At 35.1% G+C, this 26,515-nt stretch overlaps 1 protein-coding gene across 2 annotated transcripts; it reads right to left on the reverse strand.

Moving 5' to 3' along the window:
• Window positions 1–25,350, reverse strand: LOC115213968 (biogenesis of lysosome-related organelles complex 1 subunit 2). 2 transcript variants are annotated; one of them, XR_005000170.1, is made up of 6 exons: window positions 25,255–25,350; window positions 23,535–23,651; window positions 20,375–20,494; window positions 16,837–16,941; window positions 8,956–9,250; window positions 1–14 (listed from the first exon to the last, which is right to left on the reverse strand). XR_005000170.1 is itself a non-coding variant. In XM_029782972.2 (5 exons), the coding sequence occupies exons 1-5, from the start codon at window positions 25,334–25,336 to the stop codon at window positions 9,219–9,221; spliced, it is 456 nt and encodes a 151-aa protein (XP_029638832.1). In that variant the 5' UTR covers window positions 25,337–25,350; the 3' UTR covers window positions 8,819–9,218. The 2 variants fall into 2 exon arrangements, 1 of the variants encoding a protein (XP_029638832.1); XM_029782972.2 differs by lacking the exon at window positions 1–14 and having other exon boundaries at window positions 8,819–9,250.
• Between the last annotated feature and the right edge of the window lie 1,165 nt (window positions 25,351–26,515).

The raw sequence follows: 26,515 nt of genomic DNA on the forward strand, positions 1-26,515 counted from the left end.
ACACACACACAGACCTTTCCTTTTTCTATGTTTCTGATAAAGAGCTCCGCTCTTTCCTTAGCATCCAACAACACTATACTTATTCCACATCCTTGCGTTGTTGTTTTCTCTTTATGTTTTCATGTTTAGATTAACTATATATATATATATATATATATATATATATATATACATACATATGTATGTAAACATATATGTATGGATATATATATGCATGCAAATATATATGTATGGATATATATGTGTGTATATATATATATATGTATGTATGGATATATATGTACATATATATGCATGCAAATATATATGTATGTATATATATGTGTGTGTATATATATATATATATGATAGCTGCCCCCTCGTTATCGAGTATGGCCATTGCACAAAGCTTAACTGTTAATGGCGCTGTGATCGAATGTGACTTTTCAGCCCACCTAAAGATCTACAATGTCCTGTACAGAATTGGCAGCTAAAACCTTTACTGGTAATAGCTGGCTGTAGTTGTAACTGGGCTTCATGTACCTTTGCATGTTGTTTAAGTCCTCCTGCCGAATTACACTCTCTTCCACATGCCCGACAGATATGATTATTATGGTGTATTACACCACCACCAGTGGCCAGGTTGTCACTCATTTGTCTCGCTTTATGACTACGAAGATGACTCTTGAGTCCAGCTTTACTGAGGCAGGGTCTTGCACAGACACTGCAAGTCAGCATCATAGGAAGACCCTTCCCATCTGGAAGTATAACAGCGATGCCCTTCCTGACATCCCTCCTTACTTTCTCATGTGCAACTCAAGCTTTCTCAAAAGTGGCTGTCCCTTCATGCACAATCCTTCTCCACCTGCTACGATCAATAGCTATGCCCTCCCATGTGTCAGGAGAGATGCAAGCATCTCGTAAGGAAGCCTTCAGCAAGTCCTTATACATCTTTTTTGGTTTATGTGGAGGTCGTTCTCCTTTAGCTAAGGAGAGTTAAAAGAGTTAAAAGAGTTGTTTTGGCATCCTTGAATCCTTCATCCTGACCAGATGACCACTCCCTCCGAGCCTTTGCTTTAACACAAGAGCTTCCATACTTTCACACCGAGAGCCTTCCAATATTTTAAGATCACTGATGTGGTCCTCCCACTTAATGCCATAGATCCGTCTGAGACACATCTGATGGAAACGTTCCAGTTGTTTAAGGTGGTATCAATATGTGACCCATGTCTCACAGGCATAGAGAAGAGAAGGGAGCACACATGCTTTGTACACCTTTATCTTTGTCTTTCTGCATATGTCTCGCCGACTCCAGAGGCGCCTTTCTAGCCTTCCGAAAGCAACACTTGCTTTCCTAATTCTATATGGAATTTCGTCATCCAAATTACTATATCTATTAATAGTGCTTCCTAGGTAGACAGACTGATTAACTACATCAAGTCGTTTACCATACACATAGATATTCGGTACACTTTACTGCTTACCAGGAGCAGGTTGGTACATGACAACAGTTTTGAGATTGACTGTCAATCCTAAGGCAGTGCAAGCATCAGAGAATGCATTCAAAATGTGTTGCATATCAATCTCTGTGTGTGCTACTAGCTCACAATCATCTGCATACAAAAGGTCTCTTATGATAGATGTAAATACCTTTGTTTTTGCATATATATATGTATATTATATGTGTGTATATATATATATATATATATATATAAATATTAAAATTTCTAAGTCTCTCTAAAGGAGACTACGGCAGCGGTACTGGAAATTAACAGTTATCGCCAAGCTAATATGGCAGTCCAAAAATATAAGACTAAAGCTGCCGTTGATTAGTTCCAAGAGGCCATCGCCTCTAGCTAGCTATATGACACGCGAACCTGTGTCCATTATAACCTTCGACCGGGGGAGGTCAGCCACTTCCCCTCTCTGGTCAAACATCCGCAGATATGTTTCAGGGTATTTGCCCTTTATCAATGCAGAGTAGCCAGACCCAGCAGGCGTCGCTGCCGACCGTCTGTTTGAAGGATTATTTACCTAATTTCAGTGGATTACTTCCACTGGTTTTCAAAAATAGAAATATGACCAGCAAGGGGAAGCAGCTGACCTCCCCTGTTCGAGGGTTATAATGGACACAGGTTCGTGTGTCATATAGCTAGCTTGAGGCGATGGTCTCTTGGAGCTAATCAACGGCAGCTTTAGTTTTATATTTATGGACTGCCATATTAGCTTGGCGATAACTGTTAATTTATATATATAAAGTCCATACTTAGCTTTGCTAATCAGTGGATCAGTAAGTTGGTGGAGACAAACCCAGCTTGGTTAAAACCATTTGCAGATGGTACAGTAGAAACTAGTACATCTGTAAAAGTTTCAAAGTAAATTTCAGCTAAATTTGAGACAGCAATTAAGTAGAAGTGACCCTTTGTATGTTCAAACAGGGACACTATAACTTTAGATTTATGATACAACTGTAAAAGAAGCTTAAGGATTTGACAGTATCTCTGTGTCGTCTTGTTTGGTCTTCTTTCTAAGCCAAAATCTAAAACAATATCTTCAAGAACATTCTACATATATCTAACATAGCACTGCATTATTACCATAAGGGTTTAGAAGAAACAGTTTGAATACTTTCATTTAGGGAATTTGTAAACAAAAAAAAAATGAATTCAGGAAATATTTAGTTATCCTTAATAAACATTCACTGTGTGCATCAATACAAAGGACTTAAATTGGTCTGTTTTTAATAGTCTCTCTCTTAGGAAAGATATGAAAATGCACTGATGAATAGGTGATGTGCATCAGTCTCTGTTCCAACAGTGGTATAGTACTGTTAAAGACAGATCTACTTTGACATGCTTGTTAAGGAAAAAAAACTGGAAACTGATACACTATGCTCACTGGTCAAGTGTCTCAATGATTATAAACCAGAGAACACTAGAAAAATCTGATGAACCATAAACAAATAGCTATTATGTCTTATTAATATCTATATTTTAAGAAGAATTATAAACTTCTAAAAGTCACTATCATTTGATATTTAAGAACTACAGAGTACTGTTCAATTCCCTAAAAGCTACTCAAGAACACTGGTTGCACCAAAAGATAAATCTCTCTTCGAATCCATCCATGATTAAAAGAACCATGATCATTAAACAGAACTAGTTCTCCTAAGATGAAGACTTATAAGCTTCAAAACAATCATTGAAATTTTTGTTTACTTCTGAGGAAGTGAGGCAATTTTTCTTTTTTTTTTTTGTGTTCTTTTTTGTTTTATGAAAATTTTGATGTGTACTAAAAAGAATGAGCTTGACTGTCTTCAAAAAGTTTCACAGACCACAGAGATAGAAGTATGTCTAGGAAGATCTATATGAAGCTAAAGGGAACTCCTCTGCTCAAGAAGAGTTTCACTTGAGGAAATAGGAGGGGCAGCCACAAGATGACCAGTCTGGTATCAATATTAATACTGAAGATTATGGGAGACCAAGGGAAGTTGACAGCGTGTATGAGGAATTAGAAATGAGTAATCGGTGCTTGTTTGGTATCAATATTAATCCTTTGAACCCTATCCTGACACGACCTCCACCCAGAGCTCCCTATGAAAATTTGCAAAAAGTTTGGTTATGATTTATTTTTATTCATGTACTAGTTTTTTGTTATTTTTTGATAAATAAACAAATAAAATAACAATTTCCTGTTGTTTATTTTATTTTCTCACTTCTATCTCCAAAACTGAACTTTAGCATGCCAGGCAATTTTGCTGTGGTAACCCAATGCACAAGAAAGCTTTACAATAATTACACTAGTAAACTGTTTTTGACTTTTTGAGAAGGTCCTTATATGTAGCACTTGGATTTTGTTATTTAGCTCTGTTGTGCTTTTCTAGGCACACTACACACCTATTGTTTGAAGAGCTCTTACCACCTCATACAGTCCATAATCTTGTAGGTGTTTGTCTGTGTTCGGACGTATTTTCACTGGTAATAGTCAGTGATAATTACCTACAAGTCCACAGCAGAGCTTTTCAACAAATGCATGGAATATAAACACTCTTTTCCCCTGGGGATTATGTGGCTTATAATGTCTCATGATAACATACACATTATATGCAGCCCATATAAAAAACTTCACAAGGCGATGTGGTAATTTGTAATGATGTCTGTTCTGATGCAGTTTGGTAAGTTGGTCATTTTTATCGGTGCCACCCATGTATGCATTACAACTTTGGATAGCTTTTGGGCAAACCACAGGAAGTTTTCTGTGCTCTTTACTATCATATCTTTATACATGTACTGGGGAGTGGGTTATAAATGAAAAAGTTATAAAATAAATGGGCTTTTTGTCACACCAAACAATTGCTGCTACAATTCTATTGAATAAGAGTTAAAATTGCCCCCTGCAGATTTGATTTTGTGATTTCATGAAGTTTTTGGAAAAACTTTTCAATTTGTAAGTGCAGTGCCTACTAAGCAGATTCCTCTCTTTTCCGTCAAAAACTCACACAAATATACACTAGTATAGAATCTGTCTGTAAACACACAGTAATATTGGTCACAAAACGGTTCCAACATGCAAATAACAAGGTTTCCAGTCACACCAAGCTTTTCAATTGTTTTGGCATCCTTCCTATGACCTGTATATACTTCTGCATTTGAAATATAGCCATTCTCACTATCACAAACAAGGAAGATTTTGATAGCCCACTTCATCAGTTTATCTTTGATATACTGTTTTATAGACAGGGATTTTTTTGTCGGAATCATTCCCTCATCAAGTGACAAATTGCTTCTCAGTGAATAATGCAGCTTGAACTTTTCTAACAAGTGATTGAACTTGGGCCTGGGTTTGTAAATCCTGTCAGTTTTGTTTAGTTTTGGGTCTACTTCATTTACACTATGTAGCATAGACCATATTGCTTAAAATCTATCTATTGTAAAAGTTTTCCTTATCTCATCAATATTGTTCATAGTGGTTCTTGTGAATAAGCATTTCCATCACTACTCAACAGTCAAAAGACGCTTTTATCTCTGATATTGTCAAAGCCTGAGAACTAAAGGATTTTGCATAATAATTTGAGGGCTTTGCTTCTCTGATATGTTCCATCAGTTTCATTGACAAAGTGCTGCTACAAATCATCATCCCAGAATAAAGTGGAAAAGTCAGCAGGGCTCCTCTCCTTATTGATTGAATCTGGAATATTTTAGGGGCCAGGTGTTTCTTTAGAATTGAATTGTTTTTCTGTGTACCCTCTAGTGTCACTTGTCCACTGACAGTGTCTCACTGTCTGAGAAATCTGTTGCACACCCTGATCACATCTTCTACCATGACCACACTTCCTAACAGATTGTAAAACATCAGTACCTGGGCCATGATTATCAGCAGAGCCGCTATCATTTTCATTCCCACCTTCATTTGCACTCATGCTATTATTTGTATTGTTGACAGCATCATCTTCACACTTTTTGCTTTCAAAATCACTATTATTTTCATAATCAGACTCTCTATTCTCATCATCAGAATCCGACATTATCATTCATAATGGCTGCTCGGTGATCACTTTCTTACCACTAATGTTTATAGCAAAAAAAATACTCAAAAATCTGCAATTTAAGTCTAAAAAATTCTCAAAGATTCTTCCCCGGAGTTCAGCTGTGAACTGAAGCCTAAACTGTGATGTAAAACAATCTTTTATTGGTTAAATAGTTAACGGCCTAGCAAGTCTATACTATATGCTCAGGCCATTCAAAGGGTTAATATTGAAGATAAATGGGAGATCAAGCGAAGGTGATGGCCTGTATAATGAGTTAGGGACCAGTAACTGATGCTAGTCAGCCTCCATTAACATAAATTTTCTTACTGATTATATATTCTAACAGAACTAATTAGAAATCAAAGCTAATATTTATGTTAGTTATAATTGCTGCCATAGTTTCTGATTAAATTTGGAATGCAAATAAAACCACTGTCTACTGAATCAGTTCTCAAGAGTTTCTAAAAGTAATGAGTAACAGGTTTTACAGGTTCAAATATAATACAAAACATAAAGCATAAATATTAAATAAATGGGACAAAAATTAAACACAAGCCTTGAGGAATATTATAAAACATAATCCAGAGTATTTCATAATTCTTCCAATAAACATCAATAATACTAATGAAACACACAGCCGTAATGTGTTCATTTTTGTACACAAGACAAACATTACAGGGGAAGGGGTTCAGTAAAACAAGAAGTTTGATTTTAAATTAAAAAACTGAAAAACCTTTTACTTCAATGTAGGTTCCCATGTTTATAAAGAATTGTTGTCCTTATTTCAAGGTTATACTTAATGCCTCATCAAACTTTCAGACTCTATGGACAGTGTATACATAGTCTTCTCTCAATGGGAATTAATCCAGAATCACATTGAGTTATAGCTAGATGACTTCATTCACTTTAGCAGAGAAGACTTGCCTCTAACTTGAATACTATCCATTTGAAGACTAAGTGTATATATCATTCCTGAACAGAATATGGTGTGTGTGTATAACCAAAAAAATTAACAAGAACACTTCCTTATATATATATATATACACACACACATACACACAAACCATTTATTAACAGACTAATTCTATACACCATTCAGATTAATAGATATATAGTTGCTGTCCACACAATCTGATAAGTTAGAGACACCCCTAAATGTCTAAAGGCATATGACCAAAATGTAGATAACACTCTAGGCAAGGATGGGGATTTTACATCTAATTAAATAGTTTTGTTAATAAGAATTCATTTCATAAATTTATAAGAGCAAAAACAATTCATATTGTAGGTGTATACAAAACCTTTTTCTTTTATTTTAAACATATTTAATTGTGTAGTGAGTAAAAAAAAGAAGGTAAGATAATAAATATTACCTTAAAAAAAATTAAACAATAAAAATCAGCTTACCATGAAGACTGCTCAGATTATTAGCATAATCTTTTATGTAGTATTTTGTTTTGGGATTTAGTTTGCAAGATTCTTTATATGAGTTTGTGTGTTGAAGCATATTCTATTGTGTCTGGGGAGAATAATTTTCTTTTTGTGCCTTATAATTTAACACACTCAAGACTACTGGAAAGGTTGAAAGACGCAACGAAAATTTTAAGAAAATAAAAATAAGGAATAAGTGGAAATTTTACCAGTGAGTGTGTTAAATTATAAGGCACAAAAAGAAAATGACTCTCCTCAGACACAACAGAATTTTATGCAGTAATTTAAAATATATTCAATCAGTTTACTTTCCATCCATCTTCAGATGGCATCATTCTAACTTGTGTGCATGAGTATATATATATATATATATATACACACACATACATAGATACATTCACCAAGAGTGTCAAACAGTTTTTAACCCTTTTGAAACCAACCTAGCTAGGACTGCCCTAGATTCCCTGATAGAAACTCCCTGTTTTAAAGTGATCTAAATTTAAACTTTCCATCAAAATTCCATGTTCATTTTTGTTTCAAATACCAGCTTAATAAGGACAAAGTTAGTTACTAAATTCTTCATTATTGTCAGAACTAACTGAAACAAAGTCATGTGTTTCAACAGAAGCTTGATTATGAAACAGGGTCATATTTATGTGTGTATATATATGTGTTGGAAGTAAGATTGGTAGAAGTCAGGAAACTTAATAAACTATATGATAAGTGGTCTTTAAAAAGAGAATTTTTGTTACTGCAGTGTGTGTGTGTGTGTGTATGTGTGTGGTTTGTTACTGCAGTGTGTATGTATATGTGTGTGAATTCATGAATATTGTAACTCACAGAGTTTCATTCTTGTAACCACTAGGCTTCTATCTCTAAACATGCCACCTGAAGACTCCTATAAAATAAACTAGTTAAAATATTGTGTGGATAACAATAAGATGAATAATAATAAGCAGCTTATTGTATATAGTGCTCAGGTGCACTACAACTAATGAAGTAACTAGTCTGGTTAATATTTAGGACTCATATATCAATCCAGAAATATAGACATGTGGTTGACAGTTTATGAACAACACACACATATATATATATATATATATACACACACATACATAGATACATTCACCAAGAGTGTCAAACAGTTTTTAACCCTTTTGAAACCAACCTAGCTAGGACTGCCCTAGATTCCCTGATAGAAACTCCCTGTTTTAAAGTGATCTAAATTTAAACTTTCCATCAAAATTCCATGTTCATTTTTGTTTCAAATACCAGCTTAATAAGGACAAAGTTAGTTACTAAATTCTTCATTATTGTCAGAACTAACTGAAACAAAGTCATGTGTTTCAACAGAAGCTTGATTATGAAACAGGGTCATATTTATGTGTGTATATATATGTGTTGGAAGTAAGATTGGTAGAAGTCAGGAAACTTAATAAACTATATGATAAGTGGTCTTTAAAAAGAGAATTTTTGTTACTGCAGTGTGTGTGTGTGTGTGTATGTGTGTGGTTTGTTACTGCAGTGTGTATGTATATGTGTGTGAATTCATGAATATTGTAACTCACAGAGTTTCATTCTTGTAACCACTAGGCTTCTATCTCTAAACATGCCACCTGAAGACTCCTATAAAATAAACTAGTTAAAATATTGTGTGGATAACAATAAGATGAATAATAATAAGCAGCTTATTGTATATAGTGCTCAGGTGCACTACAACTAATGAAGTAACTAGTCTGGTTAATATTTAGGACTCATATATCAATCCAGAAATATAGACATGTGGTTGACAGTTTATGAACAACACACACATATATATATATATATATATATACAAACACACATACATATACAAGTGAGTGAACAAACAAATGGAAGTAGTACTCAATACATATAGTTGGAATTGTATTTATTGAGTAACAGGTTGACTTAGCTCCTCATGTTTATTAAAGTTTTGTGAATGTGAAAAAAACATGACCAGTTTTAAATAACATGAGGAGCTAAGTCAACCTGTTTACACACACACACACACACACCTCTATTAGCAGTCATTATCATGACATGAAAAGAGAGTAGAATTAAATTTAGAGTAAAATTGTTTGACTGATAAAACAAAGGAAGCCATAACAGAAGTATATCAAATTAGGGCTGTAAACCAAGCCTGAATAGGTTAGTAAATTCAAATGGAGACATCACAGAGTTGTTTTGGTTAAATGAAAAGAGGAGAATTAAAAAGAAGCAGAAAGACTGTTAGTGCCTACAACCACGACAGATCACCATTTCATCGTTTCTGGAGCATTTTGAACTTGGATTCTGAAAATACAGAAATTGACAATGAAAATTTAGATTAATTCTATAGACAATTCCATATATTACCAACATGTCATCATTTTGATTTCTATTTTTACAGCATTAGCACAAGTTGGGTGTCTCACAACATTTCACCACTAGTTGTAGTCCTTTGTCATCTGTTCACAACAACAGAAGAAAACCAGTCTATTTTGATAATATGTGTATGTGATGTGATTGTCAACATGTTTTTACAGCTAGTCACCCTTCTTTTCATGAACCACTTTGCAGCATGGATAAATTGCCTTTTATTGTGTCACTATCACTAGAGACATTCTCCCAACATCAATAAAGAGTATCCTCTACTCTATGCTGTCTCTACTTGATCTCTCTCTCTCTCTCTCTCTCTCTCTAAGTAACAATTTTAAATTTGGGTATAAGGGCCATTCACTGTATTTGGTTACCTAATGCAGTATGGAGGCATATGCCTGGATTTACTTCAGGAATTCTTTTGTGTTTGTAGAGTTTATAAAATATGTGAGAAAGAAGCATGGAATTCAAGAAACTCATTATTATTCATTATGACTGTTTTGACTGTGCACTGGTGCCTCGCAGGTGATATGTTATACAAGCAGTTGTGGTGCATCATAGGTACAGATGTGTCCCACCAGGTAACTTGTCAAAAGGTACTTCAATTTTTAATTGAACTGGAGATTAAAAAAGCAAAACAGAGATTAAAAAACAACATACTTCTGACAAGTCACCCAACAAGACACAACAGTACCAATGATGAATCACAACTGCTTGTACAGCATCTCACCTGTGAGGCATCAGTGCATGATGCGTTGAAACGATTATACTGAATAAATAGTCTCATGAATTCCATTTTCTTACTAGTGTATTGTGTGTGTGTGTGTGTGAGGGTGTCTACATGTGTGTGTATATGTGTGCATATGCGTGCGCACAAGTGTACCAACCCATGTCTGTGTGTCTATGTGAGTGTGCATGTCTGTACATGAGTGAATGGATGTCTGTGCCTATTGACAGGATCACCAATGTCTGTCAGTATGTATGTGTATTCGTGTGTATGTGTGTGTGAGTGGACACATGTGTGTGTGTCTGTCCAAGCATGTGTGTAAACATAGGCAGCCACAAGGTCTAAAGACCTGAATCTGACCATGGTGTTATGCTTGACTGCTCTAACCAGACATCAAAAGCTTACACACACTGCAGCCATTCTATCTAATGCCCTTCTATATGCACTAGATTCTTAGTAATTTTTATTCTTTATTTTCTAGCAATGATTTCTTGACCACAAATTCAAACACCACCACCCCCCACTCCGATTCATGTTAGATGCTTTGTGTCTTTATTCTTTTATTTTCTTCCTAACGAAATCTTTCTCCCTGTAACAAATGAACCTGAATTGCTAGAATCTCCCACCACCACCAGCACCATACAGCTTGAAGTGAAATCAAAACATAAATCTGTGAAATCATAAGTCATCTTATCTACCTGAGGAGACTCTTTTGCACTGTGCATTGCATCTGGTGTAGTTGCATCATTTCACGCCCACTAGGGAGCAGAGTAGTATGAAGCCAAATCAATTGTTGTGCTAATAAATGCTTCTTGTTACACTCTGCCTTCCATACTAATCTTTTAAAATAAATATATATATATATTCTTTTACTTATTTCAGTCATTTGACTGCAGCCATGCTGGAGCACCACCTTAAAAGGTTTTTTAATCAAAGAAATCAACCCCAGAACTTATTCTTTGTAAGCCTAGTACTTATTCTATAGGTCTCTTTTTCCCAAACTGCTAAGTTACAGGGACATAAAAATTTCAATATTGGTTGTCAAGTGATGGTGGGGGGAACAAACACAGACACAAAACACACACACATATATATAAATATATATATTTCCGTATGTGTAAAGTAACAGTTTTAGAAAAAAAACCCATTAGTTTCCTATCTAGCATGAACTGGGCATATCTTCAGTTACTCTAACTATTCTCTGCAGAGAATGTTTCTTAAAACATAAGAACACTGGTGATAGTTGAAGAAATATTCTTCTGAAAAATTTATGGCCAGGAAAGTTGTCTTCCTTCACTTGACAGCTAGGTTTTCCAGTTTTGAAGTAAAAATTTCCGTAAACATGGACAACTCCTCGTGGCTTCTTTCCTGGAGTTCAGGTAGCCTCCTGGCTCATGTGAGTTCATAAGGATTATATATTTTTCTGCCATACAATTTACATAGTCTTGTTCCATTGCAATAGGGTCTACAAGTTTCTAGTAATTTCTACCTGATGCTAAAGAGCATATGATTGTCCTTTAGGCGCCAAACATATGCTGCAAGTGTCGATGTGTTGCGTCTCACTGGGACTCTGAAAGAAGATCTGTGGTTGTTCAGGTGAATTTTAAATTTGGATTCACAAGATCTGACAAATATTTTAGTGTGTGTCCCTGTATTGGCATTGATGTTACTGATATTTGTGCTGCTCCTGTTTGAGGCTACTTTTGCATGGTATGCAAGTGAAACAGACTAGATTGTCATGGCTTCATCAATAGATATGAGGATTGAGACATTTCCATTATTCAATGTTTATAAGGACTCTCTTCAAAGAGATAAAGCATGTCTGGAATGAGGTGTCTATGTTGCATGTGGATCACAGTGTGTATGGACAATCAAGGAGTGACAGGCATTATCACCCACATAGCAGTGTGTGAGTTGGTTAAAATAAATCCCAGGTGTACTAATTTACACAAAGAATAGTGTGGGAGATGTAAACAAACATGGAGTATATCATAGTCAACAGAGTCAAATAGAACTCACCCTAAGCTGCAATGGAATGGTCTGAGAATAGTTTCTGACCTAAGATAGATGGCACCCTTAGGTAGACCATTTAGCTAAGAGGTTTTCCTGTTAAACAAGGCTTTGCTGATGTCAAAGTGTAATGCCTTTTTGCCAAAATTCTCCAGAGTAACAGAACACAATATATGTAGAAGAGCAAAGTTTTCGGTAGTTCTTGTTATATACAGACAATACTGGCAGTCACGAAAGAGGATAAATAGGATTTTTTAACAATTATTTCCATCATTTTTTAGGTGTTAGGAAGAAAGAAGATTGAGTGGTCAGAGAGGTTGCCTCTTTGAGAATGGGGTATAACAGTGTGCCTGTAGATTAGGCAAAGACATCTCTGTATCACACAGTTTAACTCTTTTGTTACCATATCTCTGTTGAGATACACTACCTTTGTTTCAATTAATTTTGAAAATGATGAAGAATTCAATAAAATACCTCCTCATTAAACTGGTGTCTAGAATGTGACACAAAATTTTGATGGCTGGTTCTAATTTAGATAACTTTAAAATGAGATGGTCTCAGGGATGTTGATATCAAAAGAGTAAAGGTTACCAAAATAGACCATTTTAGTACTGGCCACCTTTTTGAGTAGAAGTGATTAAAGAAATTTTTACATATGACACCCGATGAGACTGGTAGAGTAGAGCAGGGGAGTTTGAGAGTAGTTCTGCTGTGTATAGGTAGATCATCATCATCATCATTTAATGTCTGTTTTCCATGCTGGCATGGGTTAGATAGTCTGACTATAACTAATAAACAGGATCCAGTCTGTTTTGGTTTGATTTCTATGGCTGGATGCCCTTCCTATTGCCAACCACTCCACAGAGTGTACCAGGTACCTTTAATGTGCCGCCAGCATGGGTGCTTTTTATGTGTCACTGGCACAGGTGCCTTTTACATATCACTGGCACTAGCCATGATTATGATTTCACTAAGCATGACATGTCTTCTCAAGCACAGCAAATCACTTACCAACTTGAAATCAGAATTTTATGCTAAATTTCAGTAGAAAAAATACCAAAAAAATGCTAAAGATTAATTATATCAAAAAGCTTAATTTTTATTTACATTTTTACTTACTTTCTTTAATTCTATTCAGCATTGAGAAATAATTTCTTGAATTTCACTGATTTGATTAGTTTCAGCTGCAGTGCCTAGGTCTTGACTTCTGTATACATTCAAGGTCCCAATCTTGTTAATATGTGTTTTAGTATATAGAAGTTTTTGCAACATTTGCCATATTTTTTCAGGCCATATTAATCTAAGCATAAAAAGATGCACTTTGTTTTTCAATTTTGATTTGATTACATCCATACTACTGAACTACCATTCAACCTCTGCATTTAAGTTTGGCAATGTCAAAATTTACAACATCTCTAAACGGATTTCCTCCAATCTTTATATTCCAAGATTTCCAGCCAGACATATTTGTCCATTTAACTAAATGAATGCTATTAAACTGAATTTCAATTGAAGCAACTTTTTCTTCATCTAAATGCATTGCTTCAAAGACAAGTAAAATTGGCTCTTTGAAATGCTGCAAAATATTCTCTACTGAAAAACCTTTGATATTCCTCAGTACATTAATATTTTCTGGCAAACGGTGCTTGAGCTCTTTATAAAGGCAGAGTAAAAATTGTTGTGCTCTTTTGCGATTATTATTTTCTTCATTGGCTGTCACATTGTTCTTGATAATCATTTCTGCTATCTTTCTCTTGAACCTGTAGCCTAAATTTGTTGATTGGGATCCAGAAATTTTTCAATAGAAGCATCAGGATCAAGAGGATGAATTCTACATGTTGGCAACACTATCATATTAGCAACAGATTTGATCAAATTTGAAAGATCAAAAGTAATTTTGTTTTGTCGACAGTGTTTGATTCAAACAGTTTATTCACTTCCTGAACATGTTTTAAAATTGGATGCAAAAATAAAAGGAAAAGTTCAATTCTGGAATCACAAAACATTTAATGCTATAAAGCATTTTTCTTTTGTAGTTTTAACTTGGAAGTGAGTTTGCAATTCAAACCATTGTTTTAAAATTCTATTTACAGCCACCTGGTTATCAAGGTAAAGTTGTTTGTAGGCACTTTGCCTTGTTGAAGAATGAGAGAACCAGTTATAGGTTTCAGATACTAAAAATTCTAAATTTATGGGCAGGCATTCAGCACAAGTGTGGGATACTGCCAACTGTAAAGAATGACATACACATCTAAATAGAAGTAATGATGGAATTTCTTTTAATTTCTGGAAAACACTATTGTTGATTCCTATCATTACTCTAGCATTGTCGGTTCTTATAGCTAGTAAATTTTTATATCTAATTCCTTTTTCGCTAATTCAATTTTTAAGACATCTACAATGCCATCTGCATTACACGTTTCTAAAGATACCATACTGAGATATGTATGTACCACTTTTTTGTGAGTGTCACTGTAATATATAACTATTCCTAACAACTTGGTTATCGATATATCATTGGATTCATTTAATAACAGGCTAAATTTTCTATCTCCTATATCAGAAATCAAATCTCCATCAAAATATGGAGCTAGAACATTTCTTACAATATTTGCACATTTTGTATGATGCAACTTCACTTTGGACATAATATCACTATCAAACATATAATTCTTACATAACTCTATTAAGTGATCACAGCTATTAAATGATGAGTGGCAACAAATAAGCATTGCTAAATTTGCTTCAAGCATAGATGTCTTATGATATTCGGTTTTAATAAAATTGGTAAGAGGTATCGTTTGCTGTGGAGTCGATGCCTTATGTTTCTTTGCTTCACAGTGGCTTACTAAAAGAGAATATTTTGCCAACATATTACATCTACAATATCTGCAATGTGCTTTAGATTGGTCACTAGGTACTTCACACAACCACTTAGTAAATGCTGGCATCTTAAGCCATTCCTTTCAGAATTTTTGTTGGTACAACTTTGTTTCTTCTTTGCTCATTATAATGTAGTGGGAAGCAAGAAAATAAATTGAATGATTAATAAAAAATATAAAATTGAAAGCACAACTTATCAGTTTGCCGTTAACAATTCTTATGTTTGCTGCTTACAAATTCTTGAGGTGAAGAATACTGATTCAGGATGCAGGGTGGCCAACTTACAAATGGAAAAGTAAAATCTGCAGAAATCCTAAAACTGTGTTCTGATATAAACCTGGGAACATCAGATTTTGCTTCCAATCTTACATTTAATATCTATTGGTAAAACCACAAATGTAACTACAATACTTGAAAAAAAAAAGTAAGTAGAAATATAAAGGGGGAGACCCCTGCCACCCCTGTACTTCTATACAAGATATATAATCCAAAACAAGCATGAAAAAGCACAGGTCTATTTTAAAACAGTCAAACTGAAGGTAAATCAGTCAACCTGTCATGGTAAAAACTCATCACTACAGAATAAAGCATTGTTAGGATGAATTTCCATGCTTTCATTCTTTGCAACATATTTACATTATTGTGTAGTGAGTTCAGGTGCTGACACGAGTTATCTTCTCCCCCATCCCCACCAGCACCATTCTGCATCTAAGCCGGGGGGGGGGGCTGGAAAAGTTCATAACTTGATAAACTTCCTTTTGATAAACTTTTATTTGAAGTTTCATGAAAATGAAAGAAAAATTCAACAATAGCCAACGGTACTAAAATTTAGCTGTAAGATACTTTAACAAAAGTAGAAAAGGAGGAAAAAGAATAAAAAAGGGTAACTATTGTGGAAATGTCATGATCAGAGAAAAATGCTAAAAAAATGCTAGATAAAATTTAAAACCTGCTATTTTCCTTGCTAAATGCTAGATTCAAAAATTTTCTGCTGAATGCTGAAAGAAATGCTAGATCTAGCATAAAATATGCTAAATTGCCAACCCTCTCGGTTACTTGTGATCACTTCCATGAGACTCAACATCCGAAAATCATATACCACCTCATCCCACATCTTTTTAAGTCTACTTCTGCAAAGTACAATAAGAAGCAAAGGCGTAGTAAATGTTATGGCTTTTTTTAACAGCCTTGCTTCTTACAGAACCATCTTGGTTGAAAAATGTGTGTAGAAGAACTTTATAAAGTTGGCAAAGGATCTGTTGCAATTTAAGATGAGTTTACAAGCATCTTTTCCATTCTTGAAGTTTATTTTACAGACAATATATAAGTAATGTTAAGTGAGTTCTTGCAGATTTTGTGAACAGTGTTTCTTTACAAACACTACATCAGCACAACCAATTGTGAATGACTTGTGGAATAAGAGCATTGGTCATGTGAGGGATGTGGAGAAACATTTAGGGATATGAAACCATCCATAGACACACAATCACACAAAATATCAGTCAAAATGACAAAATGAGATGAAACTATGTTGATATTATTTGCATAAAAAAATCAAAAATGAAGAGTGTGATTTGTGATGGTGAAAGCCTAAAGGGTGGCATTAGAGTCTAAATACTGCAAATTCTCATCACTGTTTAATGTCCACTTTTCCATGCTTGCATGGGTCAGATGAAGTTTATTAAGGCACATTTTTTTAACTAGAATCCCTTTCTGTCAACAACCCTCACTTCATTTTTGATTTTTTTATGCAAATAATATCAACAAATAGTTTCCTCTCATTTTCATCAATGAAAAACATTGTTTGTATGTTGTTTATATTTAAAATAAATAAACAAAAATCTGTGAAACTGAGAGAGAAAGAGAGAGAGAGATGGCAAAAAAAGGAGACAGTACTCACCTAATCTCTTGGAATAGGCATCCAGTCGGTAGGCTGCTTGCTCCAGATTACTAACACTCTCTTCTATTTGGTCTATTTGATCCAGGTATGGTTGTAGACTGCGATCTGTAGAGAAAATGAAGACATTGTAATAAACACTGTGCTGCCTAGTCTAGTCCAACATACTCTGCCATATATGCGGTATCTATGGCAACATTTTATACAACATTGATACACAAACTAAAGGCACTTATTATGAAACAACAGTTATGATTATGTATAATTACACAAATGTCTGTGTGTTTACAATGTTCACTTCACAACCATGTGGTTCAGGGTTTGATCTCATTATGTGACACTTTTTGTAGATGTTAGCTATCATAGCTTCAGCTGAGTGAAAATTGGATGGATACATATTCTATACACACACAGTGTGTGGGGGTGTGTGTGTGCACACACACGCACATGCAGAAATGGATGTGCGGTTAAGAACTTTGCTTCCCATCTATGTAGTTTTATGTTCAGTCCTACTACATAGTACTTTGGCCAAGTGTCGATCAAAAACTTGTGAGTAGATTTGGTAGATGAAAACTGAAAGCAACCCATCACGCATACATGCATGTGTCTATGTCCATCTTGTCCTGACATTGCATGACCTTTGTAAACAAGCATCACTGACATACAGGGTCTTTCATTTCCAATCTTCATGAAAACATGTCTGGCCATGGAGAATATATTACCTTGCTTGAAAACAGGTGGAGTTCTGGAAATAGGAAGGGCATCCAGCTGTAGAAAAGCTATTGGTCAACTCAAGACTAGAGTAAATTATAATAAAAGACACTTCAGCAAGAACTTATGCTTTGTTGCTTTAAAGTAATAGCTGTGCATTCTAACATAATTACATGCTGAACGTGATTGAGTGTACACATTGAGAATTGAGAATTTCAGGGTTTTTTTTAGCAACTTTATAAAGCTTTGCATATGAATCACCTTTCAGATGAAATGCAACAGTTTCTATGGCAAAAAGAACCATTTCCTCTCATTCACAAAAGCTACATGACATTCCACTACCTGATGTGTTGGAGGAAAGTGAATTGTCATCTGACAGTAATGATAGTAATGAGTGTTACACACTAAACATTGAGAGCAAAGCAGAGGAGTTGAAGAATCAAATAAATATGCTATTCAATGTAACTCTAATATGCCACTAAATTTGGCCAGAGCTGAGCTGGAACAATTTTTTGGAATTTTTTATACAATAAACCTAGTCGAGATACCCAGTACAAGAAAGTAATACAGCAAAGTTCAATTGCCAGTGTCATGACTGTAAATCATTTTGAAAAAATTAAGATTTTACACTACAATGACAATCTGACTTGTCCTCAAAACTGTACAGATAGATTATACAAAGTTAGACTGGTTGTTGACTCATTGACAAAGAAGTTTGCAGAAATTAAGTTATGTATTGACAAGCATAGGCTTCCTTTCAATGGTAAATCTGGAATCAAGCAATCAGAAATCAAAAAAGTGGGATCATAAGCTGTATGTGTTGTCAGGAATAGATGGACTTATCCACAATGTTGAAGTCTACACTGGTGCAATTGGAACCTGGAAATATTGTGATAATTTTGCGGCAAAATATACCAGGAAAAAAATGTCACAAACTGTATTTCAACAATTGGTATACAGACGATCCTGTAAAGACCTTAATGAACAAGGTATAGCTTGTGTTGGTTCATGTACTTGGTTGTAAACCATCATCAGTTGCAGCAGTAAAGAAAATTTGCAGGTCTGTTGAAGTATGGATGACCAATTTTAATTGTGTGGAGTTAACATGAAGTAAAATGGTTTGATAACCATGGTTGTCAACCTCTGTTGTCAACATATGAATTAGTCAATCCAACCCTTGAAATCTCCAGATTTGAGAGAAAAGAAATGTATCACATAACCATCCCATATCCTTTAATTGTTAACACATACAATAAATTTATGGGCAGGATAGACTTACTGGGTGGATTATTTACTAAGCCTTTACAGAATCCATATTCAATCAAAAAAATTGTACCACAGACTCATTTTCCACTTTCTCAATATGATTGTGATATAATCAAGGTTTTTATTCCAATGTAATGAACCGGAGAATACATAAAGCATAAAGCTTAGAGATTTCAAAATGAATATTTCTGAGTCACTCATGGGATCAGGTAAATCAAGGTCACCCAAAAGTAGATGCCCATCACTAAGTGAGGTGAAAAAGCAAATACTGGCCAAAAAGTCCAGAGGACTCACAGCTTCAACACCAAATGGGTCAATCTGCATGGATAGTGTAGATCAATGGCCCTAGTTCATGGAAGGTAGCAAGAAGGGCAAATGCAAGAATCCAGGTTATGAGTCTATTATAAGGGTTAGCTGTGGTAAATGTGATATTAACCTTTGTCATACTGTGTAATCAAACTATTTCAAGCACTTTCACACTGAAAAACGTTTCTTAGGAGCTACAGTTCTTTTGTTTTCTTATATATCAAATAAACACTTTTTTATTGTTATTGTTGTTTTTAGATAGCCTTGATATGATAATAAATTACATATCAAATAATTACATGTTTTTATTTACCTTCTTTACAGATTGTTGCTTTAATTTAACAATGCCCAAATATTAAACTTACTTAAAAATTTGCAATAATTCACTTTTCAGCGATGGATTTTTAGTCTTTCAGTAAAAATAATTATTTTGTATCAATCTTTCATTATTCATCATAGAACCATGCCTATGCCTAATAAATAACTATGATGATGATGATTTCTATTCTAGGCACAAAGCCACAAATTTTGAAAAATAGGTGAAGTCAGTCAAATGAATCCCAGTAATTGAGTGAAACATATTTTATCTCCCCAAGAAAGATAAAAAGTTGTTTTAACCATGGCAGTATTTGAACTCAGAACATGAAGTGACTATCAACAAATACTGCTTTACCAATTCTGCCATCAACTACCCTTAACATTGATAATAATAATGCTTTCTAACACAGGCAGGAGGAAACTGATTTATAGGGGATGGGCAGGATACATTTTACCATTGTCCCAAGCCCTTGACAAGAACCTATTTTACTGGTCCTGGAGGTTGAGTGGTAATTTCACTTCTGACAGAACATAAGATGTAACTAAATACCATGACATTTGATCTACTGATAATACTATCTACCACAGTAGTGGTGATGGTGATGATGATGATGAAGATGACAATGGTAGTGGTGGTGATGATGATAGTGTTTAGGTTGATAATGATCAACATTGGGCCTCACAGATAAGACAACAACAGACTGAGACAAGAGTTGGTAGACAACATAACAGACCCATCCAATCTACACCATCACAGTAAAACAAACACTAACACAAGCTTGACAAAGGTGACAACAACAAGGATCAACCAGAGTAATTCAAATAAATTGAATGACAGATAACCAAAAAATGTTTCAACGCAAGACATTTTGAACAGAAGAAATACAAAGTGTACAAGAAGCATGATAGTGGATGTGGCAGACAAGCCACGGATACTCACATTTGTCATCCAGTTCAACCATGGCACGACTGATATTCATGGCAATATGTTTCATCTCAGAATATTTATTGATCGTCACTTGATTCATCTGCTCCAAAAGTTTGTACTCCTCAGCAGTCCCTACAGATAAAACAACACTACATATATCACAGTAGAGATAAAGCAAAGATATGTTTTTATTGCTCAGCAGTTACTACAGATAATCACAGTAGTCCTATACTAAAGATACTCAGTAGGACTTCCTATAGATAAATAATCAATTGATACAGTAATATTTTGTCACACACACAATTGATATACACATTAGAGATATATCTTTTACCATAAAATTATGTCTTCACTGTCTTTTGCCTCTGCCCAGCTGAGAATGCCATGTATTTTCTCTTCAGCAAGACACCTGTTCCTGTCCCTCTATCATACTTTAACCTCTCATCATCTGGCACAAAGGCACCTCTCTCAATACTACACCCACACTCATTTAAGGTCTTGTGCCAGTGGCATAAAAAACACTTAGTACTCTCTGTAAAATGGCTAGCATTAGGAAGGATATCCTACCATAGAAATTACATCAAAGCAAACAGAAGCTCAACGCAGTCCTCTGGTTTGTCAGACTGTCCATCGCATGCCAGCATGAAAAACAGACATTAAATGATATGTGCGAATGTGCATTCCACAGGATTTCTGACAGATAGCCAACATATAAGATAGTGCTATTTCAGTGTTAAGCTGCTACACAATCACTAAAACTATGATTCTAGAAACAGCAGTCAAAATTCCATTAAATCACACCCCACTGTCTTTAACAAAGCAGTCATTAAATAATAATCTAGTTTAATATATTCATTCATACCTGAATAAATGGTAGGATGATCACAGCTGGAATGTCTTTGATCATAGGTCAATTTGATCAAGGTTGACATGAAACTTATCAACAAACAAGAGGATTAGAGGAACAGTTTTTTTTAAATTTTATTTTGAAGGTAGAGTCACTGGAAGAAAGGCAAAAATGACCTTTTGGCAGGGCCTTCAAGTTTGGCAGCATCAAAAGGGAAAAAAACCTTGATAAAAAGCAGCACAGGATATCAAATTAAAGTCAGATTAGAGATCTAATTTAAATACTTGTAACAGAGTGGACCCCACTAAAGGCACCCAAGATCAAGTGTTTAATCTGATGACTGAGTTTACCAAAGACAAACCAAGCCCATTCAACAGGTTTCTGCAGCTTATATCTACCCAACTTCACGCACACGGGTTGCATTGATCAGGTGTGGTAAAAGACACTTACTCAATAGTGCTGAGCTGTGGGATCAAAGCTAGAACCACACAAAGACAAAACAAATTTCTTAATCAAATGGCAACTAGAGGAAATGCAGCAAGCTCAAACTGCCATACTGCCCCATTATCATCTCTTAACATCCATCTTCCACACTGGCATTGTTGGCAGGTTTGAGAGGATCTGATGGGTCCAAGGACTGCATCATGCTTCAATGTTTGCTTTGGCATGATTTCTATGGCTGGATGTTCTTCCTAATACCAGCTACTTTATAGTGTTTACTGAGTGCTGATTTCATGGCACCAACACTAGTAAGGTCAAAATGTAGCTCCCAAGACTAAGATTCCTTTGAACTGATTGGTTCTATAATGGAGAGGGAGCTAGCTTTATACTGGGGAATGAGAGGTTAAAGTATGAATGAAGGAGCTATGCAGTACAGCCTGCAAGCAGATGGACATGAGGTATATCTGGAGTAATGAATACACTGAGTTGTACTCAGTTGTTTTGATTACATACAGTATAAGCTATACAATTGTTCAACCAGTCAACCAGAACTTGCACAACAGCAATAACAATCAAATACATATTCTTAATGAAAAAAACTTCTATTCCTTGGCTCTTACAAATTTACAAGGCCAGTTACATTCATTTAAATTTTGCAATAATACAGGGCTTCTATAGGCCTTTCACATTGTCTGTACCTATCATTAATAACTGCTTTGTTGATTGCTAAGTTTATTCTTTTCATATAATCAATGTCATCATCATTGTCATCAGCATCATCATTTAATGTCCACTTTTCTATGCTTGCATGAATCAGACGGAATTTGTTGAGGCAGATTTTCTATCACCAGATACACTTCTTGTTGCCAACCCTTTACCTGTTTCCTAGCAACATTTTCCCAGACATGTTTTTCACAGAAGACTGGAAATGAAAAACCTTACTTGTATACATGATATCTAGACAAAATGCACACACATACATACATACACACATATATGTGTGTGTGCATGGTCTACTTGCTTGGTTAGTGAAGTGATATCATTCAAAAGCTACAAGGAAGCACTGTGACCAGTGATATATTCAATAGTCTGTTTGATACAGTGATATATATGTATATATACACTAGCAGTATCGCCCGGCGTTGCTCAGGTTTGTAAGGGAAATAACTATAAAGCATTTTTAGAGAGTTATAGCCAAAAAATAGCAAAAAAATGGAAAAAAAATGATGGTAAATTTTTTTTTGAGAGTAAAAAAAGGTTGAGTTGCGTCCCCTAGACAGTCTGTGGTTTGTTTTTTTTGATTCTCGACCCCATGTCGAATTTATCGATTTTTTTCAGAACTGGGGGAACTTTTCAAAATTTTCGCTGCGTTAGTTTTGAATTATGACATTGAGCTATGTGTGTGTCAAGTTTCATCAGAATCGGTTGAAAGCCGTGGTCAGAGTGAGGGTACAAGCAAACAGACACACAGAAACACGCACAGACAAACTGCCGTTTATATAGAGAGAGATATATATATCATCATTTAACATCCGCCTTCCATGCTAGCATGTGTGGGATGGTTTCACAAAAGCCAGCCAGGCAGAAGCCTGCACCAGACTTCTGTGACTGTTTTGACAGGATTTTTACAGCTGGATGCCCTTCCTAACACCAACTACTCAGCAAAGTGGACTCAGTGCTTTTTATGTGGCACAAACACAGGCAAGATGAGTAGTGCATCTTATGTGGCACAAACACAGGTGAGGTCAGTTTTAGCAAGGTTTTTACAGCTTGATGCCCTTCCTAACAACACTGCCATGCCTATTTTCAAAAGGTCAAATTAATCAGACATACCATCTATCAGACAACTTACAGTATAAACAATCATATGTGCACAAACTGTACCTTCAAGTTCACCCCTCAAATAGATTGCGGTTTTACTCATAGTTTCCTGGCAGAGGCGCACCACATCAGCTGGCGGTTCATCTTTTGATTCTGACAGGTCCTCTACCTTGTTGCTATCTGAAATGAAGGATATTAGACAGTCAAGAAACAAAAAAAAAATGTCAACATTTGACAAGCCTATTTCATAAAAATTATCTATGGAACAACATTCCATGTAGCTCCTCTTCAGCAAGAAACCTGATCCTCCATGTAGCTCTTCTACAGCATAAAACCTGCACTGTTCTGGCCCTTTCTCTCATACTTTAACAAGGAGACAGCTTCACAGTTAAAGGTAAAGCATCACAAAGTATAAAGTTGCCTCCCAATCAACTGTAGTTGAAGAGGATCTTAGTTTTATGAGTTACTTGGCAACCTCATTACTGCAGGTGCAATGATAGAATTACCCAGTACACTCTTTTAAGTGGTTGGTATTAAGAAGGACATCCAGTCTCAAGTAGACATTGGAGCATGATGCAGTCCTTGAATCCTTCTGATTCTGCCAAAACCTCCAACCCATGCTGGCATGAAACATGGGCGTCAAAGGATGAATTCTTCTTCTGCTGACTCTTGTTTGCAGTAAGAGTAAAAAAAAAACAGTTGCCTGCAATGTATTTTTAAGTCATGAGTTTTAAAAAGAAAGGACACGTTGTATAAGGCAGTTCTACATACACTATATCTAAAAAGACAGAATAATCATGACTGACATGCTTTGATCACATGTTTGCTTGATCAGAGCCGACTTAGGGCTAGATTCAACTGAAGAGTGAGGAGTTCATATCAGAGATGGGGATGAGTTCCCAAAACAACCCCTACGGTTAATCTATTCCTACTATAACGTGACAAACAGGAATTTGGGGGATATGATAAACTTAGGACATGTCACAACTAACGAGGCCAGAGAAAGAAGCATCAATCGTTACATATGAATGCAGAACTGAAACTCTAGCCCGAAATGATCTCTTTGTGCCACTTTTTGTGATAATTAAAAGCTACCACATCTTTGTAGTTTCTGAGATATCCGACACGGAGGTGTGTGTGTGTGTGTAACATTAATATTCTGTAATGTGTCCGACTCAAAATTAGAAATTATGACAAATTACGAACACCCTTACATAAAAATTAAGGGGGAAATGACGTACATCCATATGATAAGAATGAGCGCAGTGTCTTTTTAATGAGTATAGATTGATAAATAGCCCTTCATATGGATTTTATTCGTGTGAAGTGGATCAGTGCCCGTAGCTTATTACAGGTTAGAAATTAGTGAATACAGACGAGAACAAAGTGGTGAATTTGAATGATGCTTGCATGACGAAAACCAAACGGATAAAATGTTTAGTATGAAATATAAGAGGTGCAACACCAAAGATTCGTACATTGGACAATGTGTGTGTGTGTGCACAAATGTGTAGACGTGTATGAAAGCTTGTGTGTATGAATGTATGTGCATACTTTTTTAATGTAAAGTAATAGGTTTTAAATCTTTTTAATGTTCACAATTAAATATCAAATATTAATTCGCTTTTTTTCGTTTTTCTCCAGAAGGCCGACTTAGAGCATAGCTCCACCTCTGACAGCTTTCTTTTAAAACCGTTAGCTGTTTCTATATTCAGTGTTCAAGTTTTCAGAAAACATAAATAATATATTGAAATACAAGAAATAATAGTAACAGTAACATAACCTTCCATCCTGCTGGCTCCGTCTTCGTTTTTCATGCGATTTTCTTGGTCCTTTTTACTCTTCATACTTTCATGGCCTGCCATTATTTACATCGCTTATGTCAGGAAAAATAACATCCAGTAAGTAGTATTTTAATTACACGGGATAAAAAGAAAAAAGGGGAAGAGTCTTGTTTTAAATTTATATTTATAAGAAATATTAATTTAGACCATTTGTCCAAGCAATTTTTTCACATTATATATATATAATTATATTTATATATTTCTCTGTGTACAGGAAATATAACAAAATTCAGACGAAATCACGAAGTTTTTCCCATACTTTTGAAATATTTTCATTCTTGTTTAATATATAGAAACATACTTTAATAAATTCTGTATGAAATTTCAGTGAAATATTCAAGTCGTTTATAACGACTTAAGCGGACCTAATTGTGCAGACTGACATTTGTGACAACACCCCAAACCTTAAGATTTCTAATTTAGTTGAAATATTCCTGATAAAATTTTATGTCTACAACTCAAGGACAGTTCGGGTTGTATACTATATTACATTGCAAAAAAAATTGTGAAAGTAAAATACAAAAACAAAAGGAAAAATTAACAGAAGTGACTTCAAAGTGTAAATAAACTGAAAGGGATCTTTTCCTTTTGAACGGCAGTTTTCAACACAATTTCTAGTTAACTAAACACTTTTAAACTTCGTATACTGATAGAATGTGTTTATAAAACATCATTTTTTCTTAGCTTTGTTGAGAAAATTCTATAGTTTGTAAGATATTTCCACTTTAAAATCGAGCATTTCGGCAATTTTAACCAATCAAATACGTCCATTTAGGTAAACAACATTCCGTGCTGTATGAATATGTCCCCCCTTTAAGAAACAGATTGGGTTTATTTACATTTGCGAAGAAAAAAAGATATCCTTCCCCCACCCTAACCCTAACCCCACCCCTAACCATAACTCTAAACCTAACCCTAAAATAGATTGAAATGCAATAGATCGATACTAGGGTTATAATTATGGGTGACAATTTCATTTGACACCGCTAGAAAAAAATCCCATTTTCCATAGCGGTGTTGTATGAAATTGTCACCCATAATTATAACCCTAGTATCGATCTATTGCATTTCAATCTGTTTTAAGGTTAGGGGTGGGGGAAGGGTATCTTTTTTTTCTTCACAAATGTAAATAAACCTAATCTGTTTCTTAAACGAGGGACATATTCATACAGCACGGAATGTTGTTTACCTAAATGGACG

The sequence above is a fragment of the Octopus sinensis genome, linkage group LG7, assembly GCF_006345805.1.
Source record: "Octopus sinensis linkage group LG7, ASM634580v1, whole genome shotgun sequence".
NCBI lineage: Eukaryota > Metazoa > Mollusca > Cephalopoda > Octopoda > Octopodidae > Octopus > Octopus sinensis.

Excerpts from the sequence above, each read along its gene's own strand:
- LOC115213968 (XM_029782972.2), bottom strand. The coding sequence starts at position 25,336 with ATGGCAGGCCATGAAAGTATGAAGAGTAAAAAGGACCAAGAAAATCGC. Across the intron at positions 16,942-20,374 it reads GGTTGAACTGGATGACAAAT|ATCGCAGTCTACAACCATAC; the intron begins GTGAGTATCCGT and ends TTTTCTCTACAG. Across the intron at positions 9,251-16,836 it reads TGCCTATTCCAAGAGATTAG|AATCCAAGTTCAAAATGCTC; the intron begins GTGAGTACTGTC and ends CTGTATTTTCAG.